The 18490-nt window shown below is 44.3% G+C and overlaps 1 protein-coding gene across 1 annotated transcript; it reads left to right on the top strand.

Annotated features, from left to right (window-relative positions):
* Nucleotides 1–828: 828 nt before the first annotated feature.
* CYBRD1 (cytochrome b reductase 1) lies at nt 829–17203 on the top strand. The gene is made up of 4 exons (XM_083714414.1): nt 829–1289; nt 8540–8748; nt 13766–13920; nt 14022–17203. Exons 1-4 carry the CDS (start codon nt 1103–1105, stop codon nt 14320–14322), a joined length of 852 nt encoding a protein of 283 aa, XP_083570540.1. The 5' UTR covers nt 829–1102; the 3' UTR covers nt 14323–17203.
* Nucleotides 17204–18490: the final 1287 nt, after the last annotated feature.

The raw sequence follows: 18490 nt of genomic DNA, 5'->3' as shown, positions 1-18490 counted from the left end.
AGAGAGGATGGCGGCCGGGGAAGCCAATTCCATTTTATTTGTTTGCCTAGGGAACATTTGCCGTTCTCCCATAGCCTAAGGCATTTTGAGGAAACTTGTGGCTGAGGAAAACATTGAAAACAAGTGGGTGATAGGCAGCGGTGCTGTTTCTGACTGGAATGTGGGACGCTGCCCAGATGCAAGGGCTTTAAGTTGTCTAAGAAATCATGTCATTCAGATGGGCTATAATGCACCACAGGTTATACAACAAGATGATTTCCTAACATATGATTATATGCTTTGCATGGATGAAAGGAATTTACGAGATCTGAAAAGAAAAAAGCAAGAGTTTTCAATCTTTGGGATTGAGCTATGATCCACAAAACCAGCTTATTATGGAAGATCTATACTACGGGACTGATGAAGATTTGGAAACTGTTTTATCAACAGTGTCTTAGGCGCTGTAAAGCAGTGGTTCCCAAACTTTTTTGGCCATGTCCCACTTAAACATCTATAAAATCCTGGTGCCCGCCCCCCGTGACATATAATTCTTATTATTCAAAGAGTGAACTCCTATTCAGTGGAAGAAGTAAAAAAAAAAAATCACTCTTAATAACTCATTCTCGAATCGCCCCCCCCCAATCAAATTGCCTCCCCTTGTGGGGCGTGTGCGTGCCCCAGGTTGGTAACCACGGCTTTGAAGCATTTTTTGAGGGGGGGGAATGGGGGCAAGCGTTTCTGAAAGCAAGTAATATTGAGCTGTTCTGAAAAATTATTCTCAATTGATATACAATTGTAAAGATTCTTTAAAAAAAAAGAAAATAAAAGAAACACAACTTCTCCTAAATTGTTTCCACAAGTTTGACCACTGGGGTATAGCGGATTGCCCGAGGGAGGCGCAGAAAAAGCCCCGGGGGGAACAGACTTCCCCCTCCGCCATCCTCCCGGGAGGAATTCCGCTTCTCTCGCTTCCCCTCCAGGGGGAGGAAATCAGGAGGTCCCGCCTGCCTTTCCTGCCTGCCTGCCTGGAGCTGCCTCGGCGCAGCTCCGCCCCGTCTGTGGCGTTTGTTTGGGTCTATAAGAAGCCCGTGGTGCTGCGTAACGGCGTCGGGGGGAGGGAAAGATGGAGGGCTACTGGTGTTTTCTGGTGCTGCTGGCGTCGGCGCTGCTGCTAGGCTTCTGCTCCGTCGTCTTCGCCCTCGTCTGGGTTCTGCACTACCGCGAGGGGCTCGCCTGGGACGGGGGGGACGCCGAGTTCAACTGGCACCCGGTGCTCCTCATCACGGGCTTCGTCTTCGTGCAAGGGATCGGTGCGTAAAAGCGCGCAAGCGGCGCGGTGCCCGGAGGCAGAGCTTTGCGCGCCTCTTGGAGAGGCATCGAGGGGGTGGGAAAGCGCAGGGGGAGAGGGGGCTCGAATCTGCGTTGGGGGGGGTCGAGAAAGCGGGAGGGGGTGCTTCTCTAAACTTATTTGGAAAGTGTTTATTTGAATATGGTGGGGGAATTGTGTACCCTTGAAAACGTTGGCAGCGTTGAGATAAAGTCAACAGTGTAAAAGAAGTTTGGACGGATGTAAGAATGGAATACTGAATGGTTTAGTAAAATACGCAGGGATTTATGATACGGAAAAGGAACCACGGAAAGAGAAGAAGGGAAGTCACGGATATTTCAAGGATGTCTAAAGGAACATTCTAAGTTGTAAAACAGAAAATTTAATAAGAATTATACATGGAGAGAAACGGGGCTGCTTGCATCTCAGCTGCCCCAAACTTCTGCGGCTGGTTAGAAAGCATTGAAAGTTGTTTAGGTGTGTAGCGACAGCAGCAAGGTTTCTTTTTTGGGTAAAGAAGAACTTCCCGCGAAGGAAAAATGGCTAAGTCAGACGGCTATGGCTATGCAGAACTGGTGAAATTAACAGCAAAATCAAGAGCGATGACAAATAGCAACAACAGCAATAATGTTGTTTTTTGGAACTTCTGGCTTTGGAACTCTGGGCGGCTTCCAACAGAGATCACCTCTAACGATGAGTGTTTTATGGAAGAATAGATGCCCTTTTTTTGGACTATTAGGTGTATGATGAACTCGCGAGCAGGATTTGAGCTATGAACAACACAAGGGATTCGATTATAGAGGCTATAATTTAATAAACAGAAGAAGGTAAAGTTCCGCAGAAGGGGAGAATCGAAAACTCCGTGGAGGACGGGATGGGAAATTGACAAAAATAAGAAAAAAGACGAACTTGCATTTTCAGTGAATGTGTTAAAAATGGGGGGGGGGGGAGAGAAAGAAAGCGAGTGTGCACTCGCTAAGACTGCGTGGCGACTTGAGAGTAAACCAAAGAAGAAGAAGTTCCATTGAACTGAATGGGGATTGCTGAGTTTCCTTGCGGCTGCAGAAGGCTATGTTTTATAACTTTTCAGTTTTGCTGCGTTCGGTTGGCCAGGATTGCAGCCTAAATTCCTTAAGCAAAATTAAGATCGCAGCTGCCACTACTTCTGCTTTTTCTGCAACAAGTTGAAGCTCTTGAAAGCCGGCTCTGTTGCACGCAACCAGAATTGTTAACACACAGATCAGTCCCAGAGCTCAGGGCTCTTTAAGTATTTCATGTTGCTGAATTCTTGGCTCTCCCCCCCCCCCAGGGGGGGGGGTTAGGGAGAATGCAGAACGCATTCATTGTCCAGAGAACTGTGCAGTGCCAAACATACTTGACTTATTTCTGAGTAAATGTGATCCAGCAGTGTGCTCCAAAAATGCATTCTCCTGAGGCGTAGTCCACTTATTTAATTACACAATCAGTTTCTCATACAACATGCAGCAAAGAAGAAGAAGAAGAAGAAGAAGAAGCCTTCTAGCCCCCACTCCCTCCCATGACTGCATTTTTTGTGGCAGGGTCACAACCACATCTGGATTCCGTCAAGCCAGGAAGGCTTAACATATCTGTGCTTCCTGTTTACCGATGTTTGACTCATTTGATGTGAACTGAAAAGTGGACTGTTTGAGCCTCCTTTCTTTTCTTTTCATTTGGGGATTGATTTGATTTTGCTTAAGTTGTTTCATCGTGTTGTAAATTGGGGGGGGGGATTTTATCTACCATGACTGAGCTGGATAGTGCATGAGCAAGAAAAATAATGTCATGAACCTTTAAGGTGGGAAACTGGTACATGTATACCCAGAGACTTAATCTGAGTAGATTTCTCTTAAGATTTTAGCCCAAGGCTGTAGATGATAATAGCTGCCTTAGGAGCATTGTGCTGTTGGTAGAAAATTAACACACTCGAGCCTTGACCAGCGCATTCGCAATCCAGCACGCTTGCAAGGATTGCAGTGGAAGGCCCTCTGTGGCTACTAGCCATGATTATTATGCTCTCAATAGCAGTTGGAGGCAGTAATACTTAACAATGGCTGTTGCTGAAGACCACAGGAGGGGAGGTTACTCTTGGGGTTGTATCCTGCTTGCAGTTGTATCCTGGTTGGCCACTGTGAGAGGAGGATACTGGTCTAGATGGGCAGCCATTGGCCTGATCCAGCAGGCTCTTCTTAAGTATTTAAGTTTTTTTTATCTCCCCTGCCCAGCCAAAATTTGTGGCCAAAAACAGGCTGTCCTCATGCAGCACGCTATCAGTAACGCTGCATGTCTACTCGAGAAGACGTATCAGGCTCAATAGGGCTTACTCCCAAATAACTGGATAAGATTACAACCTTGAACGTATGTTTTGCATCCATATTGTCTTATTTCTTCGTGCTTCTGTTTTGACTAAGGCTGCAGTCCTACAAAGTTTTATACAGTTACCTTGGAATATGCTCCATTGAAAACACTGAGACTTTTGAATAGACGTGAACAGTGGTACCTCGGTTTTCGAGCGTCTCGGAAGCCAAACGCAGAGCTGTCTTTCCCATGGGGCTTAGTGGTGCGTCACGCCAGGGCATCGGCCTCTCAGGGGCGCCCCAACAAGTGGGGGAGCTGTGCGGCTTTGCCAGTGGCCTCCCCTTTTTCTGCACGCCCGCCATAATGATGGCGGGCGCGGAACTTCCCTCCGAAGCCTCTGTGGGGATCACTCTCCTCCCGAGGAGACTTGGGAGAGAAGCTGCGCTCTCCTCCCAAGGAGGCTTGGGAGGGGCGCAACTTCACTCCCAAGCCTCTGCGGGGATCGCTCTCCTGCAGCGGCATGGGGGAGAGTTGCGGGGCCCCCCGGATGGCTGGCAGTGTGCACTACAGCTACCCCAACACTATCTGTGGTAATTGGGGGGCGCTGGGCGGATATTTGCACCCTGGCGCCGCATCTGCTAAAGATGGCCCTAGCCAAACGTTTTGGTTTTCGAATGCCGAAAACCAGGAAGTAAATGCTTCCATTTTCAAACGCACCTCAGAAGTTGAATGGCTTCAGCTACATTTTTTTCAATTTTCTCCATTTACTTTGCAGACCGCCCTTTGCGCCTGGGTTGTCGAACGTTTCGGAAGTCGAACGGTCTTCCGGAATGGATTACGTTCGACAACCGAGGTACCACTGTATATGGTATTGCACTGTAAGTGCAGTTAAAGTGCTGGGTTGGTTTCATGTAATTCTCAAAGCAATTAGTTTTAATAGCATCTGGTAATAAGAGGCACTAAAGCTGGAGAATAAAGACAATATTACAATTCGGCTTTAAAAACAATGGTATTTGTTATGATAGAAAATTGGAAAAAGAAGACATCTACAGTTCAGTCCTATAGAGAAGTCCCACTGAGTTAAATGAGTTTGGTTGATTGTTTATTTAATTTCTATACCACGTAATATATTAAAAATATTTTAAGCGATGTTCAGAGAACTGAAGCAACATCAAACAACTTAAACAAAATATTACAAAAATACACAGTTACATATAAAATTTTGCGTATATGTATATCTATATCAATTCATTTTCCTTCTGACATTTTCCAGTATAGAATTTTATAATTTATATTAACATATAAATTATAAAATGTACCACAAAACTTATCACTTATACAATCTTTTTAGACTTCCATCAGCAGCTCTGATGATCCACCATTTTAACCACCACTTATGTATTTCTTAACTTTATATTGCCTTTACATCTCTTAACAAATCATCCTCCCCCTTGTCCATTTTTACAATACTTCTAATAATACTCCTCACAAAACTTCTTGCAACCCTACAAACGTCTGTTCTTCACAATTACTTTTCAATTAGTCCATAAATTTACTCCAGTCTTCTGTGAATTTCTGGTCTCGCCGGTTTCGAATCCTTCCTGTTAGTTTATCTAATTCTGCATAGTCCATTAGCTTCATCCTCCATTCTTCAATCGTCGGTAACTCTTCTTGCTTCCATTTTTGGGCCAATAATATTCTTGCTGCTGTTATTGCATATAAAAAGAGCTTACATTCCTTTCTGTTTATGTCCCTCCCCACAATGCCCAATAGAAATGCTTCTGGTTTCTTTATAAATGTATATTTCAACATTTTTTTCAACTCATTATATATCATCTCCCAGAAGCATTTCACCTTTTTACATTCCCACCTTTTTACATGGTCCCCCACTTTTTGAGGGAGCAACACTTGGCTTCCTAATGTTGATTTCAAATTTCTTATTTGGGTACCCATCGCTGCATTGTATGTGTCAATAAAACGGTGTTGAGGTGCAGAGGGGAGTTGGGTAAGCAAACTGACAAGATGCGACATAAAGAAGGTATAACTTGGGTACGAGAGGACAGGGTGACGGAAGTGGAGTAAATACTTAACGTAAAGGGAGAGAAGTCTTTGCACAGCCTAACAAGACTAAGAATGAGAGAAGACAAAGGGAGTATTGAGTTGTAGAAAAGCAGAAGGGTATGTGGAAAATGAAATAACTTAACTATGTGCATTCTTTGGCAACAGTCTGTTTTCAGTTTAGCCAGCTTGCTGCAGTTAGATCACATTATTCTTCAGCTTTAGCAATTGCATTCACCTGAATTACCTGTCGCGTTAGACGCACAGTAATGCGAAACAGCTCACACAACGTAGCTTTTTACGAACGCATATAAAATATTATACGTGTGCTCGTAAAATTGCAACGTGCAAATCCATTTGTGTGGTTTGTAAGTGGATGTGCCAGGAACAAAAGAATGTGTCACAGGACTAGGTTTTTATTAGCATTTGATGCTCTTATTAGAGGAAGCCAAAATGCTTCTAAGAAAGGGGGGGGGGAGCTACATGAACAGAATTGTGTGCAGCCTTCTTCCTGCCCCAAAATAAAATTATGATACACTTTTTAAGCATCTCTGTGCCTGCTTGCCAAAGGCTTATTAAGCCCCTTTGGGCTCAACAGGACTTGTTGGCATACAAACATTCCTATGAGAAGCTGCATGTAAGCACTTAATAGCTGAATTTTCTTTGTTCTTCTGTGTTTAAACTGGTGCTCTTTCCCTCAACCTGTTGAAAACAAGGCTACCATATTTCCAGTCTGAATGTGCTTTTCTTCAACTCCTTGGAGAGGTGGAAGAAAAAGCTGTGAAATTGCAGAAAGGTTGTGTACAGTTAACTTGAAAAGACGACGTCTTCAAATGTCAATATTGTGCTTCCTATAGCATAGGGAAATATACATTGGTTCCAGTTCCAGGACATTCCATTTAGGAACAGAGTTTTCTTTATGACTTATATAGTGGATGTGTAGACCTTGGCATGCACTGTACATAAATTAGAATGTTTTATAAGGCTATAGAGCCTTAAAGGTGATGTTGTTCATAGCAAGCAACTGCTGTGTTCATCCCTTCTTCCTGAACTGGCTTTTTCCTGGCCAGGTGACTGGAGAAGGGGGGGGGGGGGGAAATGGATTGGGTTTGGTCTTTCTACACTTGACATGCCACTTCAGGAAATCTCAGTTGCCTATGCCTCCAAGGAACGGCTCACAATAATTACTTTTTAGGAGGGGAAACGTGAGTCTTATAGAGCAAAGAATATGGTAATCTGCTTCACGCTTATAGCACGTCAGTGGGGAGGAGGGTGGAAATCATGTGGCAGGGCAAAGGCGTATTTGCAGACATCTGTAATCTCTGCGTCAAATTGTGCAAACGTGAAATTTAAGAATAGAGGAAGGGAAGCTAGCCTAGAACCCTGGAAAAAGGAGGGACAAGCAAAGGGAACAAGTTGTTTCTGAAAATAGGTCCATGTGCTGTTTAATATCTTCAGTATACCTGAAGGAGTGTCTCCATCCCCATCGTTCTGCCCGGACGCTGAGGTCCAGCTCCGAAGGCCTTTTGGCGGTTCCCTCACTGCGAGAAGCCAAGTTACAGGGAACCAGGCAGAGGGCCTTCTCAGTAGTAGCATCCGCCCTGTGGAACGCCCTCCCATCAGATGTCAAGGAAATAATCAACTACCAGATTTAAGGAGACATCTGAAGGCAGCCCTGTTTAGGGACTATTGTATTTTAATATTTTGTTGGAAGCCGCCCAGAGTGGCTGGGGAAACCCAGCCAGATGGGCAGGGGTATAAATTATTATTATTATTATTATTATTATTATTATTATTATTATTATTATTATTATGTAATGCACAGGGAAACAAGAAAAACAAATCAAAATCAGGTTTCTGAGGAAACGTGATGTAAGCCATCATGTATATAAATCGACTCACCTTGGCAATGTTCAGAATCATGTGGGGGGAATTATTAACGATTGCTCTGGTAAACTAGGTGCAAATGCATGTTTGGGAGAAGTGTCCTGAGGGAAGATGGTAGGGAAAAACAGCTTTAAAAAAAAAAGTTTCCCAACATAGGTGTTCCCTGAAAGAGTGTAAAGCAGGTATGGGGAGCTTCTCTGATGTTGCTGGACGCCCAGCTTCTTTCAGCCTTGGCCAGTGTGGCCTAATGATCAGGGAATTTCCCATTTTTGGAGTTAAAAGAGTTAGTGGCATCATGGAAGGAATGGGCCAAAGTTAAGGAGAAGTGACGTCTCAGCTTGGCATGTTCCATTGCTGCATAACATGGCTTATTTAGCAGGAAGCATCACAGGAATGTTGGGACGTGGGTGGCGCTGTGGGTTAAACCACAGAGCTAGGACTTGCTGATCAGAAGGTCGGCGGTTCGAATCCCCGCGATGGGGTGAGCTCCCGTTGCTCGGTCCCTGCTCCTGCCAACCTAGCAGTTCAAAAGCACATCAAAGTGCAAGTAGAAAAATAGGTGCCGCTCCGGCGGGAAGGTAAACGGCGTTTCTGTGCGCTGCTCTGGTTCGCCAGAAGTGGCTTAGTCATGCTGACCACATGACCCGGAAGCTGAACGCCGGCTCCCTCGGCCAGTAAAGCAAGATGAGCGCCGCAACCCCAGAGTCAGCCACGACTGGACCTAGTGGTCAAGGGTCCCTTTACCTTTATCACAGGAATCTCATACTGTGCCACGTGAAAATCTGGTACTCCTCTTGAGCAAGTTTTTGGCTTTCGAAGAGGGAGCGACTTCTTGAGCCAGGCTTCCCTAGCTAAATCCTCAAAAGCTGATAGGTATAATTTGAATAACACGTGAACGGCCTTTAACATTCTGGGCAGAGAAAATAGTTTTCTAAAAATTCTGAACTCTTCCCTTTCTTTCTCCACCTCTAGCAATCATTGTGTACCGGTTACCGTGGACCTGGAAATGCAGCAAATTCCTGATGAAATTAATCCATGCTGGGTTAAATACCATCGCTCTGGTGCTTGCAGTTATTGCTCTGGTCGCTGTTTGGGATTTCCACAATGCCAAGAGTATTCCCAACATGTACAGTCTGCACAGTTGGATTGGACTGACTGCTGTCATTTGTTACGCTCTGCAGGTTAGACACCGTTTATAAACGGCACTTAAAGAGGTGGAATAAGTTGTTCTGTCTTATCTTTATTAATGGTATGTTTGCACAACTGAACGGCCTCTGTTTGAATCGCTTTAATTGGGCACTTTGTATTTACCACAAAAATGCAATAGTTTGTAGGCAGGTAAGCCAAACTCTGTGTGTTCATTGTAAGCAGAATAGATTGTGTAAAAATGTGCAAGTTTTCTTTACCCAGGCTAGATTCTCAGTATACAAGTTCATTCATTTCAAGCACTTTTTTAAAAGATGCTTTCCCCCTGGTAATCAAGCAACACCTGGGCTGGGGGGCGGGAGGGAAGAAAGAAAGAAAGAAAGAAAGAAAGAAAGAAAGAAAGAAAGAAAGAAAGAGTTTGCTGGCATCTTGGAATTGACACCACAGGACGCCAGTGAATAGGAAAAACAAGATAAAAAAATCTATCCATTTCAGTCTTTTCATGGGAGGGGGGTATCGAAATGATTTCCAAGTACTAAGCCACCATGCTAAAGAGGAAACAGCATTCTGTATGCAGGATAAAAATAGATTTTATGCAAAGTCATTGTGTGGGTTCCTGTTCAAAGGTTCGCGATTCCTTTGCCTTTCAAAAGTAAAAATCTGCCCTGGGTTCAGACAGTTTCCCCTTCCTCCACCTCATAGTGGATGGCACCAGGTGTATTTCATATAAGCCCGTACCTGAGGTGGTTTAGAATGTGAAATATACTCGGAGTCGAGAGTGGATTTCATGCAATTTATTCAGCTCATAGTGGTGAGGAGGAATCAAAGTTCCCCCAGAATGTCTGCTTTATATACATTATTTACACAATGGGCCCCACATGATTGGCTAATTCTGGGATTCTCCTGTAGGCCAATCAGGTCGCGGATTCACTTCCACCTGGAGCTGGATTGGGTGGCTCCTGTGGACCAATCAGACTGCTGCATTCTGAATCCTATTGTTCTAGGACCAATCAGACTGCTGCATTTTGGATCCTATTCAACTCAGTACATAACAGAATGGTTCTTTAAAATGGTAAACGAAGGAAGAGAAATGTTTGATTCAGTGTGAAGCTCTGCAGCAGGAACAGGGAGCCTGTGGCTCTCTAGTCGGTGTTGGGCTACAGATTCCTTCAGCCTCGGCCAGCATTTTCAGGGATAATAGGAGATGCCCTGCCGATCTACCAGAGGACCCCCACCCCTATCCTTAAAGCTCCCATATAATAGAATTTTTTCGGGAACACTTGAAAGGTGAGAAGGGAAACCCAACAGTAGGAGCTTAAAAAGCAGTGGGAGCCTGGACACAAGATAGCCACTGAGATTCTGAAGTAAGCCTCAAATATCGATGGGGCCTGAATCAATTCCAGCTATTGGGATTTCTGGTAAAGTTGCCTGACGCCGCTGTTCGCAAAAGATAAGAGCTCACCAGCGCTGCGTTTCCTCATCCTTTGGAACTCCCTTCTTAGAGGAGCAAGACTGGCTCCTTTTCCTTCCACCTGCAGGTGAAGACTCTTTTATTCCTGCCGGGTATTGGGAACTGGCTGCTTTTAAGGAAAGGGCTTTTAAGAGTGCTGTGCTGTTTTTATCCGTATTGTAATGGGTTTGTTTTTATATCCGTTTAACTTTGCTATATTTTAAATGCTTTCTAAGCATCAGCTTTTATATATGTTGTTAGCTTTCTGCGTTTTATTCATGTTTGCTTTAATTATTGTAAGCCGCCTTGAGACCTGGTTCTGGGAGAAAGGCGGGATATAAATATAATAATAATAACAATAATAATAATAATAAATAATAATAATAATAAAATAAATTTATTATTCATACCCCGCCCATCTGGCCACTCAGGGCGGCTTCCAACAAAACACTAAAATACAATAACCTATTAAACATTAAAAGCTTCCCTAAACAGGGCTGCCTTCAGATGTCTACTAAAAGTTTGGTAGTTATTTTTGTCTTTGACATCTGGTGGAAGGGCATTCCACAGGGCGGGCACCACTACCGAGAAGGCCCTCTGCCTGGTTCCCTGTTACTTGGCTTCTCGCAGCGAGGGAACTGCCAGAAGGCCCTTGGCACTGGACCTCAGTGTCCAGGCAGAACGATGGAGATGGAGACGCTCCTTCAGGTATACTGGGCCGAGGCCGTTTAGGGCTTTAAAGGTCAGCACCAACACTTTGAATTGTGCTTGGAAATCTGCTGGGAGCCAGTGTAGGTCTTTCAAGACAGGGGTAATATGGTCTCGGCGGCCGCTCCCAGTCACCAGTCTAACTGCCACATTCTGGATTAGTTGTAGTTTCCGTCTCACCTTCAAAGGTAGCCCCACATAGAGCGCATTGCAGTAGTCCAAGCGAGAGATAACTAGAGCATGCACCACTCTGGCGAGACAGTCTGCAGGCAGGTAGGGTCTCAGCCTAATCCACAGAGTGAATGCAACACAGCGAGTAGCACCGTTTTGTGTGTTTTCCCCCCCACGTTGTTCGCCAGAGCACCTGTGTGGTGGGACCTACTTTGAGGATGAAAGCGCTCGTTCTTTGTGCCCACTCAAAACTGGTCTGTCCGCTCCATGGATGAGTGCCCAGCTTGCATGTGTTGCGGCCGGCTCTTTGGTTTGGAGGTGCACACAAGGAATGTGCCGGCTTGGATTTTAGCTGACGAGGGCTTCGTTTATTTGCTTAGGGAGACGTTTCAAGACAGTTGGGACGAGCGAAGTAACCCATCGACAAATAACATGCCCTCATTTCATGCTTGCTAAACAACGTATCAGAATAATAAGCAACAGAGCAGTTGGTTCTTAGGCAGACAATCCTTATTTTAAACCCTTTTAAAAAATAAATAGGTTTTTGTTTTCTTTAATATCTTGAAATGACCTCATCTTCTCTGTTGTGTAAGATGATGAGCATTTAAAGTGAACATGTAGCATTTTCAGAAATATGCAACCTTAGCTCCATGCACAATGGCGATATTTTGCTAACAAATTAAGAGCTCTGGTTTTAAACGATATAGTTTTAATGAGCTTAAGCATTACTGTCACCTTTCTTTAATCACTATTTAGATAAGTAGAATCTGTTTCTGTAAATCGTCACTGTTTGGTCTAGAGGTTTTCAGTGCCTTCCACATAAAAGTACAGCTAAGAAAACTACATTAAATATTTCCTCCCTATCGTCCTTTACATCAGATGTCAAGGAAATAAACAACTACCTGACTTTTAGAAGACATCTGAAGGCAGCCCTGTTTAGGGAAGTTTTTAATGTTTGATGTTTTAGCGTGTTTTTAATATTCTGCTGGGAGCCGCCCAGAGTGGCTGGGGAAACCCAGCCAGATGGGTGGGTATAAATAATAAATTATAATTGTAATTAATACCCCTATTTTTGCCTGCCCATTTGTGGAGCAGCAGCCTTGTTGAGATACAGCAGGTCTCTGCTACTAGCAATTTCCAGAAACAACTTAAATGTTTGGTTTTTTTAAAGAAACAAACATGCTTTTTTGGCCGGGTTGGGAATTGGGTCTCTTTCTTGCTTGGATGATGGTTTGTATTGTGTTTAAATCTACTTTTAGGTGTGTGTGTTTCTATTGCATGATTGTAAATATTGTCAAAACATATATGAAAGGTGATTCATAAACCATAATAGTAATAATAAATCCCTTTAATATAATTATGGGGAACATTATATTTCCATTACAGCTTCCAAAACATACTCCAGTAGTTGTTGGGCAATGTACAACCTGTGTACAATGAAATTAACCGAGCCTCCCCCCCCCAACACTCAATCTCATTGCACTCTGTGTGCTTGTCGCACAACACGCCAACCCCGAAAGTCAGTTGCACTATATTATTTTCCGTTCAGCAGCCTAACAGCCCACGGATAAAAACTGTTTTTTAGCCTGTTGGTATGACTAATGATACTTCTATATCTCCTGCCCAAGGGTAGAAGATTAAAGAGGTGCTGGCCGGGGTGTGAATCGTCCCTGAGAATTTTTCTCACTCTCCTAAGGCAACAATCCCTTGCGATGTCATCTAGCGAGCTCAGGGGACAGCCCATGATATCATGTGCTGTGTTCACCACCCTCTGTAAAGACTTTCTGTCCGTGGCTGTCAAGCCAACGTACCACACTGTGATACAATATGAGAGGACACTTTCTATTGTGGACCGGTAGAAGGAGACCATCGGTTGTTGTTTTAACATTGTTCTTTCGCAAGACCCTGAGGAAATGGAGTCTCTGTTGGGCCTTCCTAACCACCTGAATTATATTGTTTTTCCAAGTGAGGTCTTCACTAAGGTAAACTCCCAGGAATTTAAAGGAAGAGACTCTCTCCACACACACACACCCATATACAACGGGGCTAGTTCCCCTCTCTTCCAATTGAAAGTTCAACACCATCTTTTTCTTGCTAATATTTAGGTGCAAGTTATTCTCTAGGCACCATGTACCGTATTTTTCGCCCCATAGGATGCACGTTTCCCCCTCCAAAAATGAAGGGGAAATGTGTGTGCGTTCTAAGGGGTGAATCCAGGCTTCAGGAAGCTATCCGCAAACCTGCGGAGCCCCGCGGGAGTTCCCGCCGGGCTCCACAGGTTTGCGGATAGCTACCCGAAGCCCGGGGAGCGCAGCGGGCTACAGCGCCGCGCTCCCCGGGCTTTGGATAGCAGCAAGCTCTGGGAGCGATGGCAAGGTTGAGCGCAACCTCGCCTTCGTTCCTTGGACCCCCAGCCCCGAGGCTAAAAACGAAGCCAAGACAGCGAGCGGGATCCATCCTGCTCGCTGTCATGGCTTCTTCGCTCTTTGGGGCTCGGGTTCCGTTTTACCGTATGTCTGTTTCAGCAGCAATATCGTTAAAGCCAATTTTTGTAAGGTCACAAATTTAAGCCACACTTTCAACTTTTCACAGTCAGAATCTGGGAAAAAAAAGAGGCATAAATGAGGTACATCATTTCCCATTCTTGTACAGTAGTTATTTTAGTCCTTGTGTTTGTGTTTAAACAACATATACCAGTAAAATAACTTGCTCTTTCTGTGTAGCTTGTTCTAGGTGTTGCTGTCTTCCTGCTTCCGTTTGCTCCTGGTTCTCTTCGGGCAACCCTGATGCCAATTCATGCTTATTTTGGCCTTCTAATCTTCGGAACGGTGATTGCGACAGCCCTCATGGGATTCACAGAAAAACTTATTTTTGCTTTGTAAGTATTTTTTATTTACGTCGCCGTAAATAAAAAAAAGTTCTTGGTGTTTTTCTTGTTTGGTCTCGAGCGCTGCTCTTATAACAGCTTTCTTTTTCCAGATCGAGCCCTGGATATAAATATAAAGATTCTCCCCCAGAGGCCATCTTTGTCAACGTTCTTGGTGTTCTGATCTTGGTCTTTGGTGCTGTTGTTTTGTGGATGGCAACAAGGCCCCACTGGAAGCGCCCGCAGGAGCCGGATTTGAAAATCTCTCACCGAAACGGAGGAACGCTTGACAAAGAGGGATCGACTATGATGGACTGCAGCAACGCGGAGAAGTCTGACGTGGAGTTCAACAGCGAGGCAGCCAGGAAACGCAACCTGAAAGTGGACGAAGCTGGTCAGAGGTCAACCATGTGAAGGTGTTGGATACTACAACCGTACATCTCTCAATACCAAAAGGGCTATTTTTCTCCCTCGCCCCTTTAGCTGTGCAACAACACAATATATATTGCTTGCTTAGTGTTACTGGGATATTCATTGATGACGAGGCGGCAAGGACTTTGATTCTAGAAGAACTCGTGTTTATTGGTCAGTTGTTCTGAATGTAACTTTTCATCGACATGGGGCTGGAATGAAGCATGTCAGTTTTCGGCTGGTACAAGGCCTGTTGTCTTGAGCTGCTGGCAGATCTCTTTGAGGAGCAGTTTGCTAGTGTGGTGCTCCATTCCTTCCCATATTTTGGGGGTGAGCAGATCCTAAAACCATCGCCATGACAATGTTATCACTAAAACAAATAAAAGGTTAGGGTGTTTGTAACGGAAGGGTCTCCAGAAAAATGGCTATAAACCAATTAGGAGAAAAATAGCACAGGTATTGAAAGAGAGGAAAGGTTTTGGTGGGCAGACATTGCATAAAGATTTGCCAAAATGATTACAATCTTCCTATGAGTGTTGCTCATATCAGCCCTTATAGTCTCAAAGGTGCAATCAGAGATCTGTTTGTGCCATTCTAGGTTATCTTACACAACTGGCATGGCAACATCTAACTCCTCCATCCCTTGATTTCACACAAGCTTTAGTGTTTAGGTTTTTTTTTTTTTTACATTGCACACTTCATCTCACGTGAAACCACATAATTGGCACCCTAACAGTATTGGAGGGCATAGCCCACCAAGCACGGCTACCAAGAGTGTTTCTGCACAACAGTGTGAAATTGATATAGGCTGCTCAGCCACTGTGTTTGGATTAAAATGGTCCCCTTGTTTCTGTGACTCCAGTGGGACAAAAATCCAATATAAGTGGAAGGATGTTTCCTTAAGAGCTTGGTGGATTGCATCCTAAAGCAGTCCTCTTCAAAACACTTTGGAATATTGACCTCTTAAAGGCACTGGTAGAAATGTTCAATAACTGTAAGAAGAATGATGGCATTCTTTGCACACTTTTCGCTATAGGAAAACTTTATGCAAAGGCATTTTACCTTTAGTTTACAGCCTGCACTTTGTAACTTTACAAAAAAAACAAAGCCCTCGCCACGGTCATGTTATTACAGTCGATATTCTAATTCTCCAGAATAAATTCATTTAGCACAGCGCACAGACGAGTAACTACTTTCCGTTTATATGCCAAATAGCAATCTGACGATACGGTACCCTCATTCAGCTAAACAAACCATAATGCTATTTATTTAAGGAGCTGGCTGCTATTTATAGTTGCATCGTTTGTTAAAGGGTCTTCTTTATTAGAGCTGCAGTTTCAAAGAGATCCAGGGAGGGAAGGAGGTTACAGTACAAAGAAAAGGCATTGGAATTGAAATCGGAACCTTTATCGTGGACACATTAGGGAATGTTACATAATTTTGTAAAATGTAAGGATGCCAGCTTGACTCTAGGTAATGCTAAGCAGTATATTCAGCAGTTGTTTTTAAGATCTCGGGCTAGCTTCAATTCTGAAAGCACTATGCTGAGATTTTTCCAAAAGGAGTAGTGATTCTGGAATGATTTCTTAGGGCATTGGGATATAACCGGAAATCTATGGAAGTTTGTTGACTGTTGTACATATATGTTGTAAATTGTCAGTACAGTCATACCTCGGGTTAAAGACGCTTCAGGTTAAATCTTTTCAGGTTGTGTCCCGCGGCGACCCGGAAGTAATGGAACGGGTTACTTCCGCGTTTTGCCACTCGTGCATGTGCAGACGCTCAAAATGACATCACGTGCATGCGCAGAAGCGACGAATCGCAACCCTGCTCAGGTTGCGAACGGGACTCCAGAATGGATCCTGTTCACAACCAGAGGTACCACTGCTGATGTGATTTTACAGAAAACTGCAACCGGACCTTCAGGGCCAAATCTGCTGTTTGTGTCTCTTCGTTATAAAAATTCTCTGGTATTGTTTGACCCCCTTTCTGGCTCAAAACTGAAACATGCTGGTTTTCATTGTGTAAAAAAAAAGGCTTTTATACTTTGTACTGCCCTGTTCTACTGAATTCTAATGAAAATCAGCACTTGTCTGTGAATGAAGAGAGCTGATCGGAAGCTAAGCTGGATACGTGCATGCCAATCTTCTGACCAGGCCTACTGGGGGAAAGAGTGGACAACCTCTGTAAATGGCCTGTTCTAGAAGCCCTTCTTCAGGCCTTGGCAACAATGCAGTGGGAAGCGAGCCTGAGAGAAGTCTTAGCATACATTAACAATCACTTTGCCCCCATGGCATGTGACAGTGGTTGGATGTCATGTGATAGAGGGTGTGGCCATATTCTTTCTCACACTCTCATTTCCTTTGGTTCTCCTGCCTTATATGTAAGCCCAGGTCATCTATCATGATGAGCTTCCGTATAATCAACTTTTGAAAAGTGAACTTCTTGAACAGATCAGTCTCATGGCTGTTCAGCAAGCTGTGCAATAGTTTGGTAAGCTCTGGCAGTGTCAAAAAATGTTGAAAGTTGTATTGTGCTAGCCCTCGTTATTTTGAAAAACGTATATGGCTGCAATATTGTATCAATGGCTGCCTTATTTCATAAAATCAGTAGCTGAAGGTATGCTTCTCATTAAGTATATTTAAGAAGATACATAGAGTATTGTAAATCAGAATAAGCAGTGTATATTGGTAATGATAACCCGGCTCTTTATAGAAGGAAATGGAAATATTTTGTAATTTCCTAATTACCAAAGATGTTGCGTTTTTTAAAAAATCCATTTGAATATATTCCATTTGCAGAGCTTATTTTGCAGAGCAAAAGGGGGGCAAATGTTTTGTTACGTTCCTTTTTTTATATTGCAATAAAAGTTATGAAGCCTTAAGTTCGGTGTATTATGTAGTCCCATTATGTCGGGGGTATGGATCGCCAAGCTTTTAAATATAGCATGCAAGTAACATGGCTTGGTGTGATGTGTATGAACTGCAGCAGGTCTCCGGCACACACACTCCGCTCCTTCCACACAATGGGAAAAGTAACTGGTGTTTTTACTTTATTTTTTGCTAGCTACAGTTGCTCCTGGCACCTACTGTGACCAGTTGCTGTTAACACTGTGGTCAGTTAACAGCAGTTCAAGCAGTGGTTTGAAGCTGGTTTGTTCAAAACAATTACCGGTAACCACAGGCAAACTGTGGTAGACTAAAACTGAAATGAAAAGCTTTCTAAATCATTCTCCATGCTGCCTGGGGGGTGGCGGCGTGAGGTTCATCTTTCCTACATGTTTATTTCCAAAGATTTCTCTTGAAAATCTTCTGCAACAGGCTTGCTTGTCCCGTTCCGCTAGTGGAATATGGCAACAGGCACCTATTTCAAAACCAGCCCACATCTAGAAATAGATTTCCATAGGTGGATCAACACTCCAACCAGCACAGTGATTGATGGGCTGTGAAAAATCAAACATGTGGTCCCACGGAGGACCTTACGGTCTTCAGACAAAAACATTATAGAGGCCCCGGGCCACAGGGAGGTTAGGCTGGCCTCAACCAGAGCCAGGGGTGTAAAGGGAATTGGGGTTGCTTGTGCGTAAGTGGCCGCTGCTTTTGGCAACGTTCCCTGGCTAAACTTTTCCCTATCTGAACAGCACTTTCTCTGTGGCTGTGTCAGTCACTGGCAGAATCCGTCAGTGGGCGTTTCCTGAACTTCTTCCAGCATAAAAGCTCTTTGACACCAAGTCGTCGCCTAGCTTCCCTGCGCGGAAGTTTTCTGCGCAGAGTGGGTGTGGCCAGCGGAGGTCCTGGGCTCTCCCCGCTGGTCTTTGTTGAAGAGTCTTGGAGCCATCTCTCCGACGTCCCTTCCGGCTCTCTATTCTTCCTGGTGTCACGCTGATCTCCTTCCTCCGAGGAAGTGTTCCCTCTGTCCCGGCTGGGCCCTTCTCCTGCATCGCTAGGGAGCCTCACCTCCACTCTTGGCTCCGATGGCAGTTCCCTGACAAGGGCTTTTTCGGCTGTGGCTCCGATCTGGTGGAATGCTCTGTCACAAGAGACTAGGGCTCTGCGGGACTTGACATCTTTCGCAGGGCCTGCAAGACAGAGCTGTTCCACCAGGCCTTTGGCCAGGGCACAGCCTGACTCCCTCCTTTCGTAATCCTCACAGAACTCTAGCCCAATGGTTG

This window comes from Podarcis gaigeae (assembly GCF_964106915.1).
Source record: "Podarcis gaigeae genome assembly, chromosome: 1".
NCBI classification, from domain to species: domain Eukaryota; kingdom Metazoa; phylum Chordata; class Lepidosauria; order Squamata; family Lacertidae; genus Podarcis; species Podarcis gaigeae.
The sequence above is the reverse complement of the archived record's forward strand: the minus strand, read 5'-3'. Positions and strand labels throughout refer to the sequence as shown.

Bases quoted from the DNA above. Each gene is read 5' to 3' on its own strand.
- CYBRD1 (XM_083714414.1), top strand. From the start codon at position 1,103: ATGGAGGGCTACTGGTGTTTTCTGGTGCTGCTGGCGTCGGCGCTGCTG. The intron at 8,749-13,765 runs GTTAGACACCGT...CTTTCTGTGTAG, and splicing joins TCATTTGTTACGCTCTGCAG to CTTGTTCTAGGTGTTGCTGT. The intron at 13,921-14,021 runs GTAAGTATTTTT...TTCTTTTTCCAG, and splicing joins GAAAAACTTATTTTTGCTTT to ATCGAGCCCTGGATATAAAT.